Genomic DNA, 22,409 nt, shown 5'->3' on the forward strand with positions numbered 1-22,409 from the left:
AATACTGACACATTGAAAAAGATTCTGGAACTTTCTATTTCTATTCTATTGTGAAAAAATATCAAATATATACTTTATGTATCATAAGAATTCTTCCAATGAAAAGAAAAATAGACAGCAGTCATTTCTGAAAATGAGAAAATATCGGCTGCAGGCATTATTGGGGCTGAATAAAATTGAGAGCTAAAATATTTCTAGGCAGCAAATATTTTATTTAAAATGTAGAAACAAGCAGCTACAAAACTGCTCATAAGAATTTAAATGTTCATGTAACCTTTTCTACTCACAGAAAACTATCACACAAACATGGACATTAGAAAGGGGGGAAAACCAACCTCCGGTAGGCTAACCACACTTTTTCTGTTGTTTTGAAGAAATGGCAATGCTCTGTAATCACATTTTTTAGCTGGTAGAAGAAATAAAATTCTGACCACTAAGAATGATAAAAGACTTACGGGTCCACTGCTTTTAAAAAAACAAACAAGGGGTGCCCGGGTGGCTCAGTCAGTTAAGCGTCCGACTTGGGCTCAGGTCATGATCTCACAGTTTGTGGGTTCAAGCCCCGTGTAGGGCTCTGTGCTGACAGCTCAGAGCCTGGAGCCTGCTTTGGATTCCCTGTCTCCCTCTCTCTCTCTATTCCTCCTCCCTCACCCACGATCTCTCTCAAAAATAAATAAATGTTAAAAAAAATATATATATATATATGTATACACACACACACACACACACACACATGCATATTTAAAAAAAAGAGAAAAAAAATGCTTTTTTGCAGAAAGTCCTTTAGAGCTGCGTTGTCCAGTAAGGTAACCACACAGGGCTACTGCTATTTGTGGAACTTGGTTTTGAATTTTTTTTAATTAAATCATGTAATTAAGTTTAATTTAAAATTTGATAGTCAAGTTGATTAGAAAATTTTAAGTTTGGAACAATTTCAGAATATAAATCTACTTCAGCTACAAATTTTAAGCAATCTAAAGAGCAAGTATTTCCAATGCATATTTAGTGAATTAAGATGTGTTTTAAGTGTAAACACACATGAAATTTTTAAAATGTAATACCTAAGAAAACATAAAAATAGTTTATTAATAATCTTCTACACTGATAATAGGTTAAAATATTTTCATATATTAGGTTAAATAAAATTTATAATTAAAATTAATTTCACCTTTTTAACATTTTTGTTGCTACTAGAAAATCCAAAATTACACTGTGAGTCATGTATTTCTGGTGGACAATGGAATGCTCTAATAAAGTTCCTCAAGTTTTAAAACTTACTCCAACTCCTAATAACACTTTGTATGTCCTCACTATTCCATGAAATTTTGTCCTTTAGTTTCTTAATGGCTAATATCTGCATTTTTGTCTTTCTACTGCTAAGATTACAAATCCAACCCTTGGATTGTAAAGGGACAGAGTTTTATTGATGCATTTGATGAACTGCAATATATAGTTCTTTGCAAGATGCAGTGCTAGAAACAGACAGTAGAGGGCAGTATATTCCCACAAACTGGGAAACCATTGGCTGCTTTCTTCAGAATTCAAACATTTCATTTTGAGATCATTTTGGTCTGTTACGCAAAAAAAAAAAAAAAAAAAAAAAAAAAGATCATATGGCAAATACCTAATGTTTCCAAATTAATAAGAGAGTAACTATGATATATACAATCAAATGATACAAAAATATACCTGACAGCAGAAAAATAACTATGAACTTCTTAAATCTTACCTTCATGACAACAGGTTTCTCAAAATTATAAACAGAATGGGCCTTCCTTTGAACAAACTTCTGAAACTCTGTACAGAAAGCAACAACAACATTAACACCTTCAAATAAGCAGTGAAGTAGAGTCAGAAAAAAACTACCAACATCTCATCTCACCATTATAGACCATTTGAAAATTAAAGGGCTCCTCTTCATAGATGTCATTTAAATGTTTCATTGCTATTATAAGACAGATTTCCAAGACTGACAGACCTATAGTAAAGGGAAACAAATTATGAGTTGTAGTTTTCTCACTGATCCAGAAGATTGAAATAACTGTCCTCTCAACAGAATGATAAAGTGAAAGACATTGTTTTGAGGGGTGGCAGGAGATCAAGACCTCTCCGAGGTTCAAATGTGTTTCAGTCACAATGACTTATACAATCCTAAGCAAGCTACTCACCCTTCCTGGGCTTAGCTTTCATATAAGCAAACTATGGATCTTCTTAAACTTATAGAGATGAGAGACAATATCATCAAGCACTTATCATATAGCCCATAGTAAACATAAACTGAAATGGCAATTATTATGTTTTAAATCACACAGCTTCCTTGAATATTGAGAGAAGTCCTAAACTCTTGGAAATTATATCTAAAAGTTTCTTTTTTTTTCTAGACAGAAGAAAATTCATTAGATTCTTAAAAGGGATAGTGAATCCAAACTGGCTAAGAGCCAACTCTCTTTACTAGTACTCGATGCAATGTGAATCCTGCAATACAGTGTTAGCTGGACTTTCAATGTAGCAAGGGAGGTGCATCACATTTCCTTCACTTTAAATGGGAGTGATAATACCTTTTGCAGGGCTGAGTTAAAGGCTGTATGGATATATAAGTAGTCTGTATCATACCCAATGTCAAGCATAATTTTGAAAGAATTCCATTATATAAACTTATAAAAAACAAATCAAGCAAGTTTCTCACCATGTACGATATTTGCTTTAGAGTCCATGCTACAGAACTGGTGGGCCTCCATCATATCTGCTGCAGTCATAAACGGGTGTGATGTTGTTACGCGATTTAAAGCAAGCATCTAGGAAAATGTGGGTCAGAAAAACATTTACATCTAGGAAAATGTGGATCAGAAAAAAATATCTGGAGATATTACTGAACAAAATTTCTTAATCTGGAGTCTATTCTGAGAGTGAGTATTAATTGCTTGGGAAAGGTATTCTCATACTTAGCTCTATTAAAATACAGTGTTTCAGTACCAATGTCATGTAAGTCTATAAGAGCATAAAAAAAAGTTCTTGTTGCTCTCTATACCTCTTCCCATTTGCATATCTTATTTACCATTCCTCAAAAGAGAAGCATTTAAAAAGGAGTAAGGCAAGGAAGAGAGCCAGAATAGGTAAGATTACTATTCAAAGGTTATTTTGATTTCATGGGAAAATGGAGTAGGGAAATACCTGAGCTCACCTCCTCCCATGGACACACCAAAGCTGCAACTACATATAAAGCAACTCTGTGAATGCCCTGAAAACTAGCAGCTGAAGATATTTTAAAAAGCCACACTGCAAAGGGTAATAAAGGCAGAGATGTGCTTGGGGTAGGAACCAAATACCCAGTGCAGTGCCCCACAAGCAGGAGGGATGTCACTGGTGTAGAGGTCCTTCCTGAGGAGTGAGGGGTTCAAGCCCCACAGTGGGCAACTTCTGCCTTGGGTATCTGCACCAGGAAGACAAGCTTCCATAATGTCTGGCCTTGAAAATCAGTGGGGCTTAATTCTGGGAGAGCCAGAGGGCTACAGGACATGGAGACTCCATTCTTACAGACCCCATACGCAATTTCAATTGTTCAGAGGGGGCAGTCTGAAAATCGTCTGGGCCATACAAGAAGGTACATTAACCAATTTAAGGTATGTGCTGGAGGGGCAGGATTCTGTAGGAGCTTTCTTTGGGAATGGAAATGTTGGCAGAACTATTTTTCTTGTCTTCCTTCAGCTAAGCTCATTAGATACTTACAAGAGCCAGCCGTGGCACTATCCATCTACCTTGTTAGCACCACTATCCATGCCAAGGACATTCCCCTGTGGAACAACCCCACCCAAATCACCCACCTAGTAGGTATCCCTTCCAAATGAGTCCTATTCAAGGAAAGAGGGAGCCAGCCCCACCCACCAGCAAGCACAGAAGAGTCATGGTGGGATCTCACAACCAGCCACACAGGGGCTGCCCCACCCACCTACCCTCAGCAGCTACAGTCTGCTCTCTCAGCCACGAGGGCCAGCTCCACCTGCACACACTGGTATGCCCGCAGTAGTTGTGGTGAGGCGCTGCAGCTATTTGGGCCAGGACCCAGCCCTGACAAGTGCGCCCAGTAACAACAGGGGGGTGCAAGCAGCCCACATGAAACAGCCCTGAAAGCTCCAGTTCTAGTGACCAGAAAGGATTGTGTTTCTGGGCTCCAAGGATGCCTTCTACATGAGACCACACTACCTTTAAGACCAGGACATGTCGCTGACCTACCTACTATAAACAAACGCAAATTCAGACAAAATGAGGAGACAGAAGAATATGTTCCAAATGAAAAAAGACAGAACCTCAGAAAAAGAGCAAAACAGTATAATTAAGCAATCAGCCTGATAAAGACCTCAGAATAATGGTCATAAAGATGATCACCTAACTTGGGAGACGAGTGGACAAACTCAGCAAGAACTTCAACAAAGATATAAGAACAATAAAAAAGAATCAATCAGAGCTGAAGAACACAATAACTGAAATGAAAAATAAGCCAGAGGGAATCAACAAATTAAAAGATGCAGAAGAATGGATAAGTAATCAGAAAACAAGGTAATGGAAAGGACCCAAGCTGTACAGCAAAGAGGAAAAGGAATCTTAAAAATGAGGATACATTAAGGGACCACTAGGACACCAAGCATACTAATATTCACATTATAGAGGTCCCAAAAGGAGAAGAAAGAGAGTAGTGGACAGAAAACTTATTTGAAGAAATCATAGCTGAAAACTTCCCTAACCTGGAGAAGGAAACAGACATCCAGGTCCAAGAAGTACAGAAAGCCCCAAAGAAGATGAACCCAAGGAGGTCTACAATAAGACACATAATATTCAGAGTGCCGAAAGGAATAAACCTACAAAGAATATTCTACCTAACAAAATTATTATTCTGAATTGAGGGAGAGAGAAAATTTCCAAGATAAAGTTAAAGGAGTTCATCACCACTGAACCAGCCTCACAAGAAATGTTAAAGGCACTGCTTAAAGCAATAAAGAAAAGAGCTCAAGAGGAATTTTTAAAAAATTTTGGGAAAAAAAATTCACTGGTAAAAGTGAACATATAGTAAAGGGAGGAGAGCAATCACTTATAAAGCTTGAAGGAAGGTTAAAAGACAAAAGTAATACAATCAACTATATCTATGATTAGTTAAGGCTTATATTAAAGGATGTAAAATATGAGACCAAACACATAAACTGTAGGAGTTGGAGGAGAGTTAACATGCAGTGCTTTTAAAATGCTTTTGAATTTAAACAACTACCAACTTAAAATAGATTAACATACAGTGTTATATTTATATATGTATATATATGTGTATGTGTGTGTGTGTATATATATATACATGTATATATGTACATATATACATATAAATACACCTCATGGCAACCACAAACCCAACAACTTAAAACAGATACACAAAAAATAGAGAAACGAATCCAAACACTATACTAAAGAAGTCCTCAAATCACAAGGGAAGACAGCAAGAGAAGAATAGAGAAGAACTACAAAAGCAACCAGAAAACAATTAACAAAAGAGCAATAAGTATATACCTATCAATAACCACTTTTAATGTCAATGGACTAAGTGTTCCAATTAAAAGACATAAATAAGGTTGCTGAATGATTAAAAGAAAAAAACAAAACAAGATCCATCTATATGCTGCCTACACAAGACTCACTTCAGACCTAAGGATATATACAGACTGAAAAGTGAAGGGATGGAAAAAGATACGCAAATAGGGGGAAGAAAAAAAAAAAAAGGGAGGGTGGCAAAGGTTCTATCAGACAAAACAGACATCAAAAAAAAACCCAAAAAACACAGACTGTGATAAGACACAAAGGACATTATGTAATGATAAAGCGATCAATCCGGTAAGAGAATATAACAATTGTAAATATATATGCATCCAACACAGAAGCACCTAAATATATAAAGCAAATATTAACACAAAAAGGGAGAAACTGACCATAATACTTTAAAAAAAAAATTTTTTTTAATGTATTTATTTTTGAAGGAGAGAGAGAGAGAGACAGAGCATGAGCGGGGGAGGAGCAGAGAGAGAGGGAGACACAGAATCAGAAGCAGGCTCCAGGCTCTAAACTGTCAGAATACTTTTTATAATTACATTAATTATAATTTAATACTCCACTTACATCAGTGGATAGATTATCCAGACAAAATCAGTAAGGAAACATGGGCCTTAACACACTAGACCAGGTAGATTTAGCAGATATATACAGCTCATTCCATCCAAAAACAGCACCAAACACATTCTTCTCAAGTCTACGTGGAACATTCTCTAGGACAGGTTACATGTTAGGCCAGAAAACAAGTCTCAATAAATTTAATCAGACTGTAATCATATTAAGCATGTTTTCCAGGTATAATGGTTTGAAACAGGAAATCAGGTAACATGGTGACTATACTTACGGTGAGCATTTTATAATGCATTAAAATGTCGAATCACTATGCTGTGTGGCTGAAACTAGCATAATACTGTATGTCAACTATATGTCAATTAAACAACAAAGTATTATTCAAAGCCCTAGACCAAATCACAAAGGCAGACCTGTGACTTGTATAAACTTTTTGGCTACCAAATTAGCTAGTTCAGGTTAGTGTTATGTGACAGAAGTTACCCACTTTATGTTCAATTGTACATAAAAAAAAAAAAAAAAATTAAAAGCCAAAATGACACCTAGAGACAACTTGTCATGTAGCTACTTGGCTTTCCAACAATTTGAAGATTCCTTTAAGTGTAATTTTCATAATATTTAAATTTAGTCATTACATAGGGTAAGCAGAGTTAGCAGATGAAAATGTTGTGACAACTGCTTACATTTGAATTACAGGTAAACAATGAATAATTTCTTAGTGTAACTATGTATCCTGTAATATTTGGAAAATATTTATACTAGAAATTCTCCCCCATGTTAACTAGGGCCCAGGGTCCTTAGTTGAACAGAAGAGTTTGGAAATCCTTGTCCTTCATTTCTCTATTGGGAGAGAACTTGGTACATAGTAACTCCTTCTCTTACTCATAGTCTTAACTGTAACTTTTCCCTTTTATTATAAAATATCTGTGACATACAAAAAGGTAAAGGAATGATGTAACAGATATTTATGACCACTTCCTCAGCTTATAAAATATAATTTTACAGACTCTATTTCTTCCCTGGTTGGACTCCTACTCTTTCTCATACAAAAAACCATGCATGCTGTTATACTTCTACTACATATGTATACATTCCTAGACAACACAGTGTAATTTTCAAGTTTTATATAAATACCATATTGTACTTATGCAACTCTCTTCACTGAACATCTATTCTGAGAATTTATCCATGTTGAGGTATCAATTCCAGTTTATTCATTTTCCCATCATATATCCTCATTGATAGATATCTGTTATTTCCCTTTTTTTGCAATTATAAACAAGGTTGCTGTACCTTGTTTATAAGCAATCTTGTACATGCCGTCTTGTGCATCTGAGTTTCTCTGGATATCTAATTTACCAAATTGTTTTTCAAAGTATCTATACATATTTACACTACTCGCAGCCATAAATTTAATAGTCACAGACATTTATTATACCATTAGACTTACATTTCTATATACTAACAATGAGCATGTTAAAAACATAATTAAAAACAAGATATCATTTACATATGATATTTGTATAATATAATTTTCAAAGAAAATGAAATACCTAGGTATACATTTTAAGCATGTACAAAATATGTGTGGTAAAAATTATAAAATGATGATGAAATAAATTAAAGAAAAACTAAGTAAAAGGAGAAATGTACCATAGTCTGGATTGGAAGATTCAGTGTAGTAATCATGCTAATTCTCCCAAAATTTACCTGTAGGCTTAATCAGTTCCCATCAAAATGTAATTACCTAGTGAAAGAAAATGAGTGGTAAAAATAAAATGAATACAAACCAATAGCATGTGTAATGACCGCAGGTTTTTGCTGACATTGAAATGCTTTTGTAGTACTTCTCGCACACTTCTATCTTCTGTGAGACACTAGAGGGGAAAAAAAAAACCAGTAAAACAGGTAAGTAGTAAAAAGGCAGTTTAAAACCTAACTATAATGTTGTGCCTCACTTGTTGCTGTAGCTCATTAATTCTGACATTTATTTATTATTAAATATGTGTTGGTTTTATTTGTAGAATACAAAGATCAAAATAGGTCAAAATGAACTTTCCAGTCTATTGATTTTCTTCTTATCCCTTTAAGTTGATTAAATATACACAAAGGTAAAACAATCCTTACTATCCCAAACTTTCTGGTCTAAAAAGGGAATCTATAGTCACACCAGTGGGATGACCAAAATTCAGCACAAAATACAACAGAGAGTAAGAATTACTATATTTGGGAAAACAAGGTAAAGCATTACAAAGAATGCTTAAACTGTATGTATGAGTCAATACGCTAAAAAGAAAGCATTCCATCTACAGGGAACAGCATGAGCAATGTAGGAAGATTGTGGCATATTGACAGAAGATGAGTAGTCCTGTACCAGTTTTCTCCTGGTCAGTTCCTGCTAAATCTTCTCACCTTCTGTTAACTAAACAGGAAAGGTTACGACAGTGGCTAAGGTCCTTGAACTTAGCTATAGTACTCTGGGGGAATTTCCTTTCAGGAGAATTAGTTATGGTCCTTTTAAATGCTCTTTTACAGGAATTTCTCTTATACTGCCATGCTGAGATGGTGTTCATTCTACTTATTTGATTCATTTGGGGTAGGACTACAGCAAACATTCAAGTTAGGCAGAATATCCAGGTTCAACCTTATCCTGAATATGTTTCTTGGATGAAATTCCACAGGCAACCTGTTATCTATACCATTGCTTTGGTTTTAACATGGGAATCAGAAAAACTTGCTGGATAGTCAGTACTGAGAGACAGGATAGCTCCCTCAATGCAGCCCTCCCCTCTTACAGGACAGGGCCTCTGGCCATGGTGCTGACTTATTTTTCAAATGAAGCTCCTCTATTAGCACACCAAAAGTGGCAAATGAGGATTAGGATAAAAGGAAGAAAACTCTAGAACTAACTCCAGTTGTACTAGTTCTACCTTATTAAAGAACTGCAAAATTGTAAAAAGGAAACAAACAAAAGACCAGACAGTCTTCTATCTTCTCACATTCATTTCTACCATCTGCCCCTAAATTCAGTGATATAGAATCAGCAAAAAAGGACCAAAACCACAAGCGTTAGCCATCCTCCTACCACACGGCTACCATTTTCTAAATCATCCAGAATCATGCTTCATCAGTAACCCTTATCATCTACTTCCTTTATATACCCACTCAGATGCACAGAATGCAATATAGCTGGGAAGGACAGAAAGATAAATGACAGCACAGTACAACCTGGGCTATGTAATTCATCTTGGGAAAAGACAGGAAGTAGAGACAGAAATAACAGAAGACCTGGCAAAGACATTTAAATACCATGAAAGACTGCATTTGAATGTCTTGTAACTGTACAAGGTGAAAGTCTGTGAGGCACTGAAAGTGGATTCAGAGGCCAAAGATCCAGAGCTCTGATCCGCTACAGACCTATTTAAGGAAAGGGACAATGTGGAAGTACCAAATATAAAGGGTTCCTAAAGAACAGAATCTTATAGTAAGATACAGTATCAAAAAAACTTTCCTGAGCTGACAAGTATCTGAGTCCCAGGTGAGATTAACTTGGGGAGAAGGGTACAAGGGAAAACCCACACCTAATTATATCATAGCACAATATGTGAATTTTAAGAATAAAGTCAACCATTTTTGCATACAATTCTGTACAGTTATACTAAGAATAACATGAAGTATCCATCAGAACAAAATGAGAAAGGGAAAGCAAAAATAACATGCAAAGTTTGAACTCTTTATGTAGTAACAACTTCAGTATGTATATGTCTGAAATGCTATAAACCAAATAATTACTCCGTACTAAAGGGAGGGAGATAGGCATGGATATAAGGGAAACTGGAATTTTTTTTTTTTTTTAAGAGAGAGAAGGAGAGAATCTTAAGCAAGCTCCAAGTTCTGTGTGGACCTCAACATGGGGCTTGAATCCCACGACCCTGGTATCTTGGGCCAAAATCAAGAGTCAGACACTCAATCAACTGAGCCATGAGCCATGCACCTTTCACCGTATATTTATTCCTATGAACTGATTAAATTTTACTCAGTGAACTTTTAGTAATTTCTACACCCAATGTGGGGTGTAGACTCATGACCCCAAGATCAAGAGTCACATGCTCTTCCAAATGAGTCAGTAGCGTGTTCCCGTTTGAGGAACTTTAAAAAAATAAAAAATGACAAAATTAACAGTACTTATATGAGTAGACTATATTTTATAATCAAAACAAGAATCAAGTTTTAGTTATGCAAGATGAATAAAAATATCACATAAAAATGTGACTATGGTAAACAATATTGTACACCTGAAATTTGTTTCAAAGATAGATTATAAGTGTTCTCACCTCCTCCTACAAAATAAAAATGGAAAAAGGAAAAAGGAAAAAGAATAGAAAGAAAATGGTAACTAATGGAGTGACAGATGCATTGTATAGCTTGATTGTGGCATTTCTGTATGTATTTGTATATCAAAACACCAAGCTGTAAACCTAAAATATATATAATTTTTATTTTATCAATTATAGCTCAACAAAGCTGGGAAAAATTAAAAATTGTTTAAGAGCAAAATAAATGCAAAGTTCTCACATTTAATTTGGTATTGATATTCAAGATTAAAATCACTATTGCTTCTTGAATCAGGTTTTGTTTTTGCTTTTGTTTTTGTTTTTAAGGTCGGCTCCATGCCCAGCATGGAGCCCAATGCAGGGCTTGAACTCATGACCCCGACATCAACACTTCAGCTAAGATCAAGAGTCAGATGACTGACTAAGCCATGCTGGTGTCCTCTGAATCAGTATTTTTGTATCCTTTGGGTAAATACCTAGTAGTGCAATTGCTGGATCATAAGGTAGTTTTAACTTTTTGAGGAACCTCCAAACGGTTTCCCAGAGTGGCTCCACCAGTTTGCGTTCCTACCAGCAGTGGGTTCCCCTTTCTCTGAATCCTCACCAATATCTGTTGTTTCTTGTGTTAATTTTAGCCATTCTGACAGGTATGAGGTGATAGCTCACTGTAGTTTTGATTTGTATTTTCCTGATGATGAGTGACACTGCGCATCTTTTCATGTATCGGTTAGCCATCTGTATGTCTTCTTTGGAAAAGAAGATGTCTTTGTTTTATGAATGTTGTAAGTATTTTATGTATTTTGGACACTAACCCTGTATCAGATGTCATTTCCAAAAATCTTCTTCCTTTCCATAGGTTGCCTTTTAGTTTTGTCCAATGTTTCTTCCACCATGCCAAAGCTTTTTATCTTGATAAAATCTCAGTAGTTCATTTTTTGCTTTTGTTTCCCTTGCCTCAGGAGACATATCTAGTAAGAAGTTGCTACGGCTGATGTCAAAGAGTTTACTGCCTGTGGTCACCTCTAGGATTTTGATGGTTTCCTTTCTCACATTTGGTCTTTGATCCATTTTGAATTTATTTTTGTGAATGGTATAAGAAAGTGGTCCAGTTTCATTCCAGAGAGGCAAACCATAAAACAGACTCTTAACTATAGAGAACAAATTGTGGGTTGCTGGAGGGGAGGGGAGTGGGAAGGTTAAATGGGTGATGGGTATTAAGGTGGACACTAGTGATGAGCGCTGGGTGTTGTATGCAAGTGATGAATCAGTGGATTCTACACCTGAAACTAATATTACACTGTATGTTAATGAACTAGAATTTAAATAAAAACTTGAAACTGCAAAAAAAAAAAAAAATTACTGCTTTGAAATAAACAATATTTTTTACAGCCGGTGAATACACACTGTGCAAATTTAATTGTCTAAAGATCTAATTATTTGCATCAGTATTTAATATTATAGATCAGTTTTTCCAAATTCATTTATTTATTTATTTATTTAAGTTTATATACTTTTGAGAGAGAGAGAGGGAGGGACAGAGGAGTAGGGGAGGGGCAGAGAGAGACTCCCAAGCAGACTCTGCACTGTCAGCATGGAGCCTGATGATGGTTTTGAACTCACAAACTGTGAGATCATGACCTGAACCAAAACCAAGAGTCGGACGCTTAGCCAACTGAGCCTACCAGGCTCCCCTCCAAATTCTTTGAAAACCAAGGACTCTCCATTATCTTCCACCTTCACAAGACCCATAGTTTTGAAAGATTCTACCATGTGGGATTTATTCAGCAATAGTTTTTCAATTTTGTTATTAAACACACTCCTGGCATACTCTCTCCCTTCATCCTGCCAACTGAAAATTACTTAATGTTTGTTTATTTTTAGACAGAGAAAGAAAGAGTGTGAGTGGGGGAAGGGGACAGAGAGAGAGAGAGAGAGAGAGAGAATCTAAAGCAAAAGTAAAATCCCAAGTATCTCACGAACCATGAGATCATGACCCGAGCTGAAATCAAGAGTCAGATGCTTAACCAACTGTGCCATCCAGGTACCCCTGAAAACTCTTGTCAGTGTAAGATAAACTGATGCTAGTATGCTGAGTTGATATGACAATGGTCTATATAAGTTAGGCTATTCAACTTAAGGTTAGGTAAATTTATAGAGTCCACAAGGTTTATTAGTTAACTTTTAAATCAACATGTGAACGTGCCTTGGTAGCTAAGACTCTCAGGGTTCTAGGGACTGCATGATGATATTCACCAACACAGACAATACAACCATGCCAAGCCTTACTTGACTTAAGAGACCCAAATGAGATAAAAGTTAAAACTCTCTGAGAACTAGAAAAGAAAACAATCCACACTGGATAGTTAGTGATGAATCCTTAAGCTAAACTATTGCTAAACTTGTAAATAAAGAAAATAAATTTTTTTTAGTAACCTAAATATTAACAAAATAATCTAAAATATAAGTAGATATAAATAAAACAAAAATCTCACTAAAGTTCTTTTGAGAAAAAATTTAGGATATGACATTTCAATCTCCTTTAAAACACACACACACATGCACGCACACCTAAGTGTATGATTTGTATTAATGCAGTTCTATGCTACAGTAACATTAGAAGCTTTGTGCTAATTTACAATTTTTTTTTAATTTGTAGGTTTTTATTGCTTTCAGTGGTATACCAAAGCACAAAAATTACTTTAACATTATTGCCTCTGTTCCAAGTTACCTGAATGCTCTCATTCCACTTCTCAGTGAAGAGCTTGTCTGGAAATTCTGCAGGTAGAGATAATTGTTCTTTAAATATTTTAAGATATTGTGGAAAACCAAATGAATTCATTAAATGTATCTGCCGGTGAGAAAATCGTGACTTCACTCTTTTTTCTAAGAGTTCCAAAATATCCTTAAAAACAACAACAACAATCCATATAAGATGCATGTTTTTTAAAAAACAACATACCAATATTAGAAGTATACATATTCGAACAATCACCTGTAATTAACAATGTTTATCCTATAATACATAATTGAACTTTAAAACTTGTGTAAGCCTCCAAAACCTCAAATCATTCCCTTGATTTCTTTAATTATTACACAAGCTAATTTTATTAATTCCCTTCTAAGCATTGGTAGGCCTGGTGTTATCATGCCTTTTACCTACTATGCTACTATCAGTTAATCTTTAACAGTCTATGACCAACAATAATTGCAAAAGAATTGTAACTATTACTGAATAGTTCTACACCACAGTAACACCAATAATTTAAGTGTTTATTTACTTATTTTGAGAGTGAGTGTGACTGGGGGAAAGGCACAGCACAGAGCCCAACACGGGACTCGATCTCATGAACCATTAGAGAGTGTATGACCTGAGCCGAAATCAAGAGCTGGACACTTAGCTGAATGAGCCACCCAGGTGCCCCATCACCAAGAATTTCAATAAGGAATTGCATATTCTATAAAGAATTCAGGTTAAAGAAATGGTAAAATGTAGTAAGATTATTACATTCCTGCAAATTTAAATATCTTCATTATTTTATGTAACAAAGACTCAAGAAATAGTACATGTAATGGAGAAAAGTTGACTTCACAAAACTACCTATAAATTCAAGCTGAAGCAAGCTGAACTACAAGAACAAACTATAGGAGAGGAAACTTGCAGGAACACGGCATGACACTGATAAGTTATTCTGTCTTTTGTCTTTTTATAGTGATATTTTAGAAACTACTTGCATTTGTGCTATTTGTCCTTAAAAAGTTAAAATCAAGTTTACTGTCAAGTTTCTATAGTAAAAAAAACTTAAAAATGCTCTGGTGAGGCCCTAAAATATGGATTTTTAAATCTACCCAGATGATTTTCCTAATTACTAGGTTGAGAAAGCAATCATATAGAGCTTGAAAGCATTCAAGTGATCAACATGGGATCATGGTTAGTCTGGAAAGGAAGACAGGAAAGACTTAATAACTTGGGTTTAGAAGGGAGAAGGTGAATAAAAAACCTGGAATGTTCTTAATAGGTTAAGTGCCAGCATAATCAAAAGAGACAAAAGTTATGTTCAGAAACAGCAGTATTATAAATTTATTTTCTATTAAGGAGTAGTTCTAGATCATCCATATAGGTAGGTGCCTGAAAGGTAGTGGAAACAACACTCTATACAACCAATAATTAAGAGCTTGAACTTGGGAATGGAAAGAAAGAGGTAGAAGTAAAAGATATTTTAGTGGTGGAGAGTAATGACAGAAGCTGGCAATGTGGGAATAAAGGGGATAGTACCAAAAAAGAAATACTTCCACAGGGAAGAGGTTGTTTGCTGGCAAACTCACTAATCCACCCATCTTTTGACTTTTTTCCTATAAACATGGACATATGGATATACTTAGAATTGAACTGCATAGCTGGAGAATTATACACGTAGAATTTTTAAAGGCCTAAGATAACACTGCTAGGGAGCAGCTGATTCTTTATTTGGTCCTTCATTGGGTCAATAACATTTGCCACTGCTTCTTCTACCCAAAGAGTTTTTTTTTTTTTTTTTGTTTTTTTTTTTTTTTAGCAAGAAGATGCTTCCTTAACTCCTGTGGTATAACTGCTGCTTTTGGCAAGGAGAAATAAAGACCTGGCAGATGTTCTATGAGGGAGGCTTATTATGAAGGCATATATCATAAGCTCTAGAGCACCGGGAAAAGAAAACAGAGAAAGACACTACACAGAAAAACAGCACTGGCAGGAGGACTGTTGAAAGATGACTTAAAGCATTTCACTGTTCTAGAAAAAAAAAAACAAAACAGCTGCAGGAAAGAAAAAGAAGTAAATGAGCCTGATACAAGGCTACCAAGAATGCAGGAGGGAAAAGAAGGATGAAAACAACAGACTCATGGCAGCCAGAGCATGAGAAGAGAGATGACCCTTAAGTACCAGTTTTATCTGAATTCAGTAATAAAGTTTATAATGTAAAAGAAGATAAAAAAAAGGCCTGTGTAGCCATCTGAAGGTACATAGGGTTCAACATGTAGAGTCTTCACAAAGTAATGTGATAGCAACAATGAGACTATGGTTACAATCATTCTAAAATCCCCCCAAAAAGCAAAGAAGCCACTATCTACTGTGACATCTTGACAGAAGTAATCCCTTCCATTTCTCAAGATGTGTACTTACAAAGAGGGGATAGTATCATTTTTACTCAATTCCAAGCATTATCAAAATATAGAATGAATCTTAAATATAAAAGTAATTAGCAATTTTTATAACATGATGGTAAGATTATTTCATTGTCTTTTTACTTGCTAATGTAGAAATTATACTAGCATAATCTGACTTCGCATTTTCATTCAGTGATTCCACTGGAGAGAGGGAGGTATTAGTTTATGAGTATGTGTGAATAATTCTTTCCTTCAATCTGAGCTGAAAAGTAGGATAAATGCACAAGGCACTGATAAAACACATTTGAAAGAAATGCTTAATATAATCACCTACATAAGTGACTACATCAGTAATTAAGCTTTAATTATCTAAATATTATAATCAATTTTTTAATAGAAAGAATAACTTACCAATCTACATGTAAGACCAATAACTGCTAGTGGAGTCTGTGCAGACTGAGAAATGTCAAAAAGATTATAGAGGAGTGTCTGGTTTTTATGATGAGCAAAAAGATCAAATTCATCTAATATGAAGATCACTGGGCAACTACTAGACCTGTCACCTAAGATAAAATAAGAGTTTTATATTAATAAGCAATTATATCAACGTTTCTTAAGTTTCCAAATTATTCACTACATTTTAGTTGTTAAAACTCAATTCAACAAATACATACTGAAAAACCTACTTTGGGTAGGATACTTAACAGTGCATGTACATTTATTCAACAAAAAATTGTTCACATGACAAGATAGCCCTTACTGCCCTCAAGTAGTTCACAGTCTAATTACCAGATTCTAGTTTACTAATAAAAAACTCAAGAATTATTTAAGTGATTATGCCATTATTTTTTAAATTATGGAAACATAATCTTTTACCATCAAAAAATTGACAAGGATCTCTTAACACCTACATACTCCAAAACACTTTGGTATTAATAATAAAGGGAGCAACTAGCTTATGAACAAAACTTTTGCTTCAAAAGAGACTTGTTTAGTTAGCAGAAATACAAAGTGCATTTTCCCAGGTGCTTAAAATTTTTACAAATAAATTGTTAAATTATGAATTCAACCAAAGCCACTTTTAACTCCTTTTTGAGCCCTGCCCTGACAATTTTAATATTTCAACAATAGGGAAAGTTCAACATGACTCTGTGAATTCATTTTTCTCATTACAATGAGGGAAACTACTTTAACAGACGAATCGCTATTACCTTAAAGTTTACGGCTTTATATTTACATACACAAGTGAAAAGAAAATCTGATAAGAGGACATTTAACAGATAATAAAACATATACAGAAACCTAAATGGCATGAAAAGCCCGAGGACTACTTAAAAAGTCTATAAACAAACTTATATAATATAGAAATTTAGTATTTGATAAAATATGCCATTACAAATCAATGGGGAAAAGTGGTTTATACAAGGTCACCTCAACTTTACACCTTATCAAAATAAGTTCTCACCAGATTATAAGTATATGTTAGATGAAAACATTAACTAAATGTCTTCAAAATCTGAAGACAAAAATTTCGACTATGTAAAAAATTTAAAACTTCAGCAGAAAAGTCCAAACCAAATTTAAGAGAAAAATAAGTGCAAGAATTTTCATGAATGAGTATGAGATAAACATCACCAAAATAAGGCAAAAGAACCAACAGGAAATACACAAACCAAAAAATATCAGTGCCCAATAAAAGTATGAAGTGGTGAGCATCATTAACACCAACATTATGCATATTAAACTAAGAGATGTATTTTTTTCTCTTAGGCAAACATGAAAAATAATAACTTTGAATAAAAGTTGTGAAGGAAAAGGTACTCTCAAATATGTTTAGAAAACAGAACTTCCAAGGTAGTTTGGTTATATTTATACTTTTAAATGTGGTACAGTTTGATCAAGAATTCTACTCACTAAAATTTACCCCAGGAAAAATCCAAATGACAATTTAAGCATTTCTTCCTAATTGTACAAAGTTAGAATGTCCAGAACTGGTGATTAAGAACCAAATTTAATATATTTGGAGCATAATTAATTTATAAAACAGAATAAATGAGAACCATAAAAATGATGGTGTAGCTCACTAATTACTGACACAGAAAGATGTTCACAACACACCGTTAAGTAAGTGAAAAGATACAGGTTATACAATATGGAAAATTATTTTAATCTTATACAAAATTACGTCCATCTGTATCAGTGATATACTGTAGGTGATATCTTCAGATGGTGTTAAATATGCTAATATTTACCTTTTTTCAAAGCTTCCAGAAGAAATGAAAGGTTTTCAGCAAAGCTTCCCTGAACAACAAAAATAGACACCATGACTAAAAGTTTAATGAAATAAAGAATAAAAGAGGACTATGATATTTGGACATTATATAGGCATTATGTATCTATTTTTTTCTAGATTCAAATTAGTCAGCAGTCAGATTCTGAGCTGGATATTTCTATGTGCATCATTAAAAACTTAAAATGTTGAAGCAGGGATGGCATAGTGTTGAAAACGGCATTACTCTGTCATGTTTACAATTTTGCATTTTCCAGATAAAATCTGTAAAAATGTTAACTTTAAAGGCTGTTTTTAAGACTTGCTATTTAAATACAGTTAGAGAACTAAAACTCCATTGTACTTCAAATACATTAAGCTCTTGGCAGTCTCAGATTAATTTGAACATTAAAAAATGCCCATGAACTTAAATCAGATCCAAAAGGAAATGGGAGAAGAAATTTGCCTCAAATATTCCATACTATAATTGTTTTTACCTATTCAAGAGCATATCACAGAATGTGTATATATCATATCAAATTTGGCTGTTTACTTGGAACACAGCCAAAACATTTCTGGATAAAACTTAAATATATTCTATGTGGAAATTAAGAGAGTAGCACATGCGTTACCCTGATGTTGCAGCTTGTGGATAAAGGCCCTTTAAAATATTTTTTCATTTAAGTCATTAATTTTTACGTTATTCAGATTTTTTGATTTAAATAAATAACCAACTTTAAATTTGCAAAGACGTATCAGAGAAAAGAAATCCACTTGTTTCCCAATTTTGAGAGAACTGATACAAAATAGCATAATAGGTTTTTAAGAACTTGCATATATTTTACTATAATTGCATGTTGTCAAATCAACATTATTTCCAAGACAGGTAGGGCAAGAAGTATTTACCATAATATAAATAAAGGCTCACAGGCTGTGGGTAAGTCAGTACTATCCAAAGTTATTCAACTACTAGCCAAAGTACTAGCCAAATAACTACTAGCCAAAGTTATTCAAAGGTTGTTAGTCTTTTTTCTAAAGTTTATTTATTTATTTTTAAGAGAGAGAGAGTGTGTGTGTGAATCCCAAGCAGACTCTGTGCTGTCAGTGCTGAGCCTGTTAGTCTTTTTTCTAAAGTTTATTTATTTAGTTTTAAGAGAGAGAGAGTGTGTGTGAATCCCAAGCAGACTCTGTGCTGTCAGTGCTGAGCCTGATTTGGGGCTTAATCCCACAAATTGGGAGATCATGACCTGAGCCAAAATCAAGAGTTGGACGCCCAACCAAAGGAGCCACCCAGATGCCACCCTCCTTCTTTTTAAAGACAGTTATAACCTGACATTAAGTTTATCATTATATAAATACATATGCACATATAAGAATATCCTTATATGAATACATATACATGTATTGTATATAGATATCCATATACATTTACAGGAATACAGAAATTTGCTCTAAGTATATCAAAACAGAAAGACTCTGGGTTCAGTTAAGTGACTTAGGTTCTTAATGTCCAGCCTTTGTCATTTTATGACCTTAGGTAAGCTAAATATATTGTTTGCCTCAGGTGACTGATCTATATAATGTAGAAGTTAAATAATGTCTTTATGTGATGCTATAACAAAAGTAATGACCCAGGATGTTAAACAACGGTGACTTTTTAATCAATTCCTATGAATCCAATATAAATAGGTCCATTTAGGAAAGTTAGAAACACCAGTCTACATCGATTGCAAACCGAAGGCCAAATTGAGCCTACCTAATAGTAAATCTCCTTGATCAGGTAGGCCACTGTATTCAACAGTACAGTCTGAACAGGAGACAGAACATTAGACTTATAGAAGGGGCATTATGAACCTGTAGACAGTGTAGAAGGATAACACATGATTGGCTCAACTTTTTATAAGTAATTACTAAAGAGGCTTACAACTATGGCTATGCCATTGCAGAAAAGACTATACATTTTAGAGTGATAGTACTGTATGATCACCAGTGAGCAGAAAATGAACTGGGATGTATACAACCCACTTTAATTGAGTAAGCAGTAGGAGAGGTAGTCATTTCATTATGAAAGTTAAGGTAGCTATAAATTAATGTTTCTCTTGAACCCTATAAATAAAGTGATAGGGTAAACATTTTAATAAAAGTTCCAGAACATTACTGATCAGTTTCATTTAAGTAACTGATGTTCACCAATCCTGAGATTCCAAGCTGCTACAATAATGAAGTATAAATAAGTTTCTGAAAACATTTTAATAGTAAGAGATAACTGACATTTGTAAGAGATAACTGAAATTTGTATAGTACATCACAAACCCAGCATTTTTCAAATATAAATTATGTTCAATGCTCCCTTTTGTCTTTAGAATAAATCTGTGAAGTATGAGAAGATAATGCACATTTAACACAGATGAGAAATCTCAACTTCAGAGATACTAGCCATGATGGCCATGTAGTCAACAGTTTCAAGACAAGGCTCAAATCCACATTTAATAGCTTCAAATTCAGCACATTTTCCATTACAAGTAGCTACCCAAGTCTCAAAAGACTAAAAACAGACTGCTAGAGTGTAGTACTTTAAAAAATATATTAATCTACCTCCAAGGACAGAGAATCAAGATATTTCTCTTAACACGTAAAGAAACAAACTCAGATAATATCTACAGAAACACGGATTTCTTGACTATTTTATAGTGTGATCTACTTTAAAAAATCTAAATATAAAGATATGATGAATAAATGCATCCTAGAACCTTATACTTTTTTATGACAAGAATATTTCAGATTTCAATTTAGAATCTCTGAACCTGCCCTAGTCTTTCAAAAATATAAAAATATCTATGCCATGCAAACATTAAAGCCTATTTAATAAAGGAATAGAAACGATACTTACAAAAACTTTATCTCCAACTACATTTTCCAGATTTAACTGTCTTGTGATTTCCTTTAGGGCAATTTTATCATTGATCTGCAGCAGTCCTGAAATAAAGTCCATTTAAAAATATTTAATTAAAATGAAATATTTATTTGATAGAGCACAGGTTATTTTCCAGTCAAGTAAGTTTTCTAACGCTTTTTAAATTTAACTAGAAAGAAAAAGTCAAAAGCCTATTTGTTTACATTACTTCCTTTTTGAAGCACAGCAATGAAGATGTGGTAGACTCAAAGAACTATCTACCTTGGGATTCTTTTATTTTAAGAAAAGAAAGACAAAAAACAAGAGTCCTTATGTGCTTCCTTTGTATATTATTATTATTATTATTATTATTATTATTATTTTAGTTTCTAAAAATAATGCATATGGTACTTTAAAGTGGAAGTTGTTAAACATGGATCATGTTTTTAAAATATAATTGTCATCCACCTTTAAACATTTTAGGTAAATTAGGTTTTGTATTATAAAAAGCTCACATGGCTTATATCATTTCCAATGGCAAAATTGTGACATACTTACCATTTAGGTGAACTTGTAATACATTCTCACTCACTTCTTCTATTTCCATTAGTTCTTTCAAAGCATGGTTTATTAACTAAGTGGTATTAAAAAAAGTTTATGGAATATTTAGATAAAAATCATAAGCTTGTATTTTTTTAAACTATGAATAATAGAAACAGAACATAATAAAAATATCATTTGAAACTAATAAATAAATTTGCACATTTTTCAGATAAAAGAAAGGTTTAAGTAGAATACCTAATGTCCGACTCAAGATGCCAGAGACAAGACTGATGTCACACTCTCTCAATCATCTACCCAAACTAATAAATGTTTATAAACAACCGTCAAGTTTACAAAGACATTTTTGTCTGTTAAGTCACATAAGTCACATGTATCAAATGACTACAAAAATCAACCCCAATCAATATATCGATTTCTATGAAATACTGTTAACTACTCTGTATGTTACCATGAAATAAAAACTCGAAAAGTAAAAACTACCAAGAGGATAACCTGAAAAAAGAGATGGCCCCTCTGTTAGTTGCTAGGTATAGTACCCATCCCTCATCCACAGTTTCAATTTCCATTAGTGTGGAAGCAGATGAATCCTCCTTTTGACGTTATGGTCAAAAGGTCAACAGTAGCCTAATGTCACATAAAAATGCCTACATCATTCACCTAACCTAATCTCATCATGTAGGCATTTTATCATCTTACATCATCACAAGGGTAATTATAGGACAAAACGATACTTTGAGAGAGATACCTCACTGAAATAACTCACTGTATTTGTTATAACTATCCTATTTTATTACTATTTATTTTTAATCTCTTACTGTGCCAAATGTTACTGAACATTACACGTTCCCAAAGGTATATATGCATAAAAAAATAACAGTACATATAGGGTGTGTTACTATCTCCGTGGTTTCAGTCATTCACTGGAGTCTTGAAATGTATGCCCTATGGGTGAGAGGACACTACCGTATACAGAACAAGACCCTATTAAAGAAACGTAGAGCTTGTAATAAGAAAATTACTACTACTAATATAATTACTACTAAAAGTACACTCACAA

The 22,409-nt window shown here is 34.1% G+C and overlaps 1 protein-coding gene across 8 annotated transcripts in view; it reads right to left on the bottom strand.

Annotated features, from left to right (window-relative positions):
• ORC4 (origin recognition complex subunit 4) overlaps window positions 1-22,409 on the bottom strand; it is an 83,087-nt gene that overhangs the window by 3,499 nt on the left and 57,179 nt on the right. For all 8 annotated transcript variants that reach the window (XM_030324858.2, XM_030324854.2, XM_030324861.1 and 5 more), the window contains 9 exons: window positions 21,347-21,422; window positions 20,786-20,871; window positions 17,879-17,927; window positions 16,038-16,189; window positions 13,216-13,389; window positions 7,944-8,030; window positions 2,687-2,795; window positions 1,883-1,978; window positions 1,730-1,797 (listed from right to left, as the gene is read on the bottom strand). In XM_030324858.2, coding sequence (XP_030180718.1) covers window positions 1,730-1,797; window positions 1,883-1,978; window positions 2,687-2,795; window positions 7,944-8,030; window positions 13,216-13,389; window positions 16,038-16,189; window positions 17,879-17,927; window positions 20,786-20,871; window positions 21,347-21,422 — 897 coding nt within the window. The remainder of the gene's footprint in view (window positions 1-1,729; window positions 1,798-1,882; window positions 1,979-2,686; window positions 2,796-7,943; window positions 8,031-13,215; window positions 13,390-16,037; window positions 16,190-17,878; window positions 17,928-20,785; window positions 20,872-21,346; window positions 21,423-22,409) is intronic.

The sequence above is a fragment of the Lynx canadensis genome, chromosome C1 (assembly GCF_007474595.2).
Source record: "Lynx canadensis isolate LIC74 chromosome C1, mLynCan4.pri.v2, whole genome shotgun sequence".
Classification (NCBI taxonomy): Eukaryota; Metazoa; Chordata; class Mammalia; order Carnivora; family Felidae; genus Lynx; species Lynx canadensis.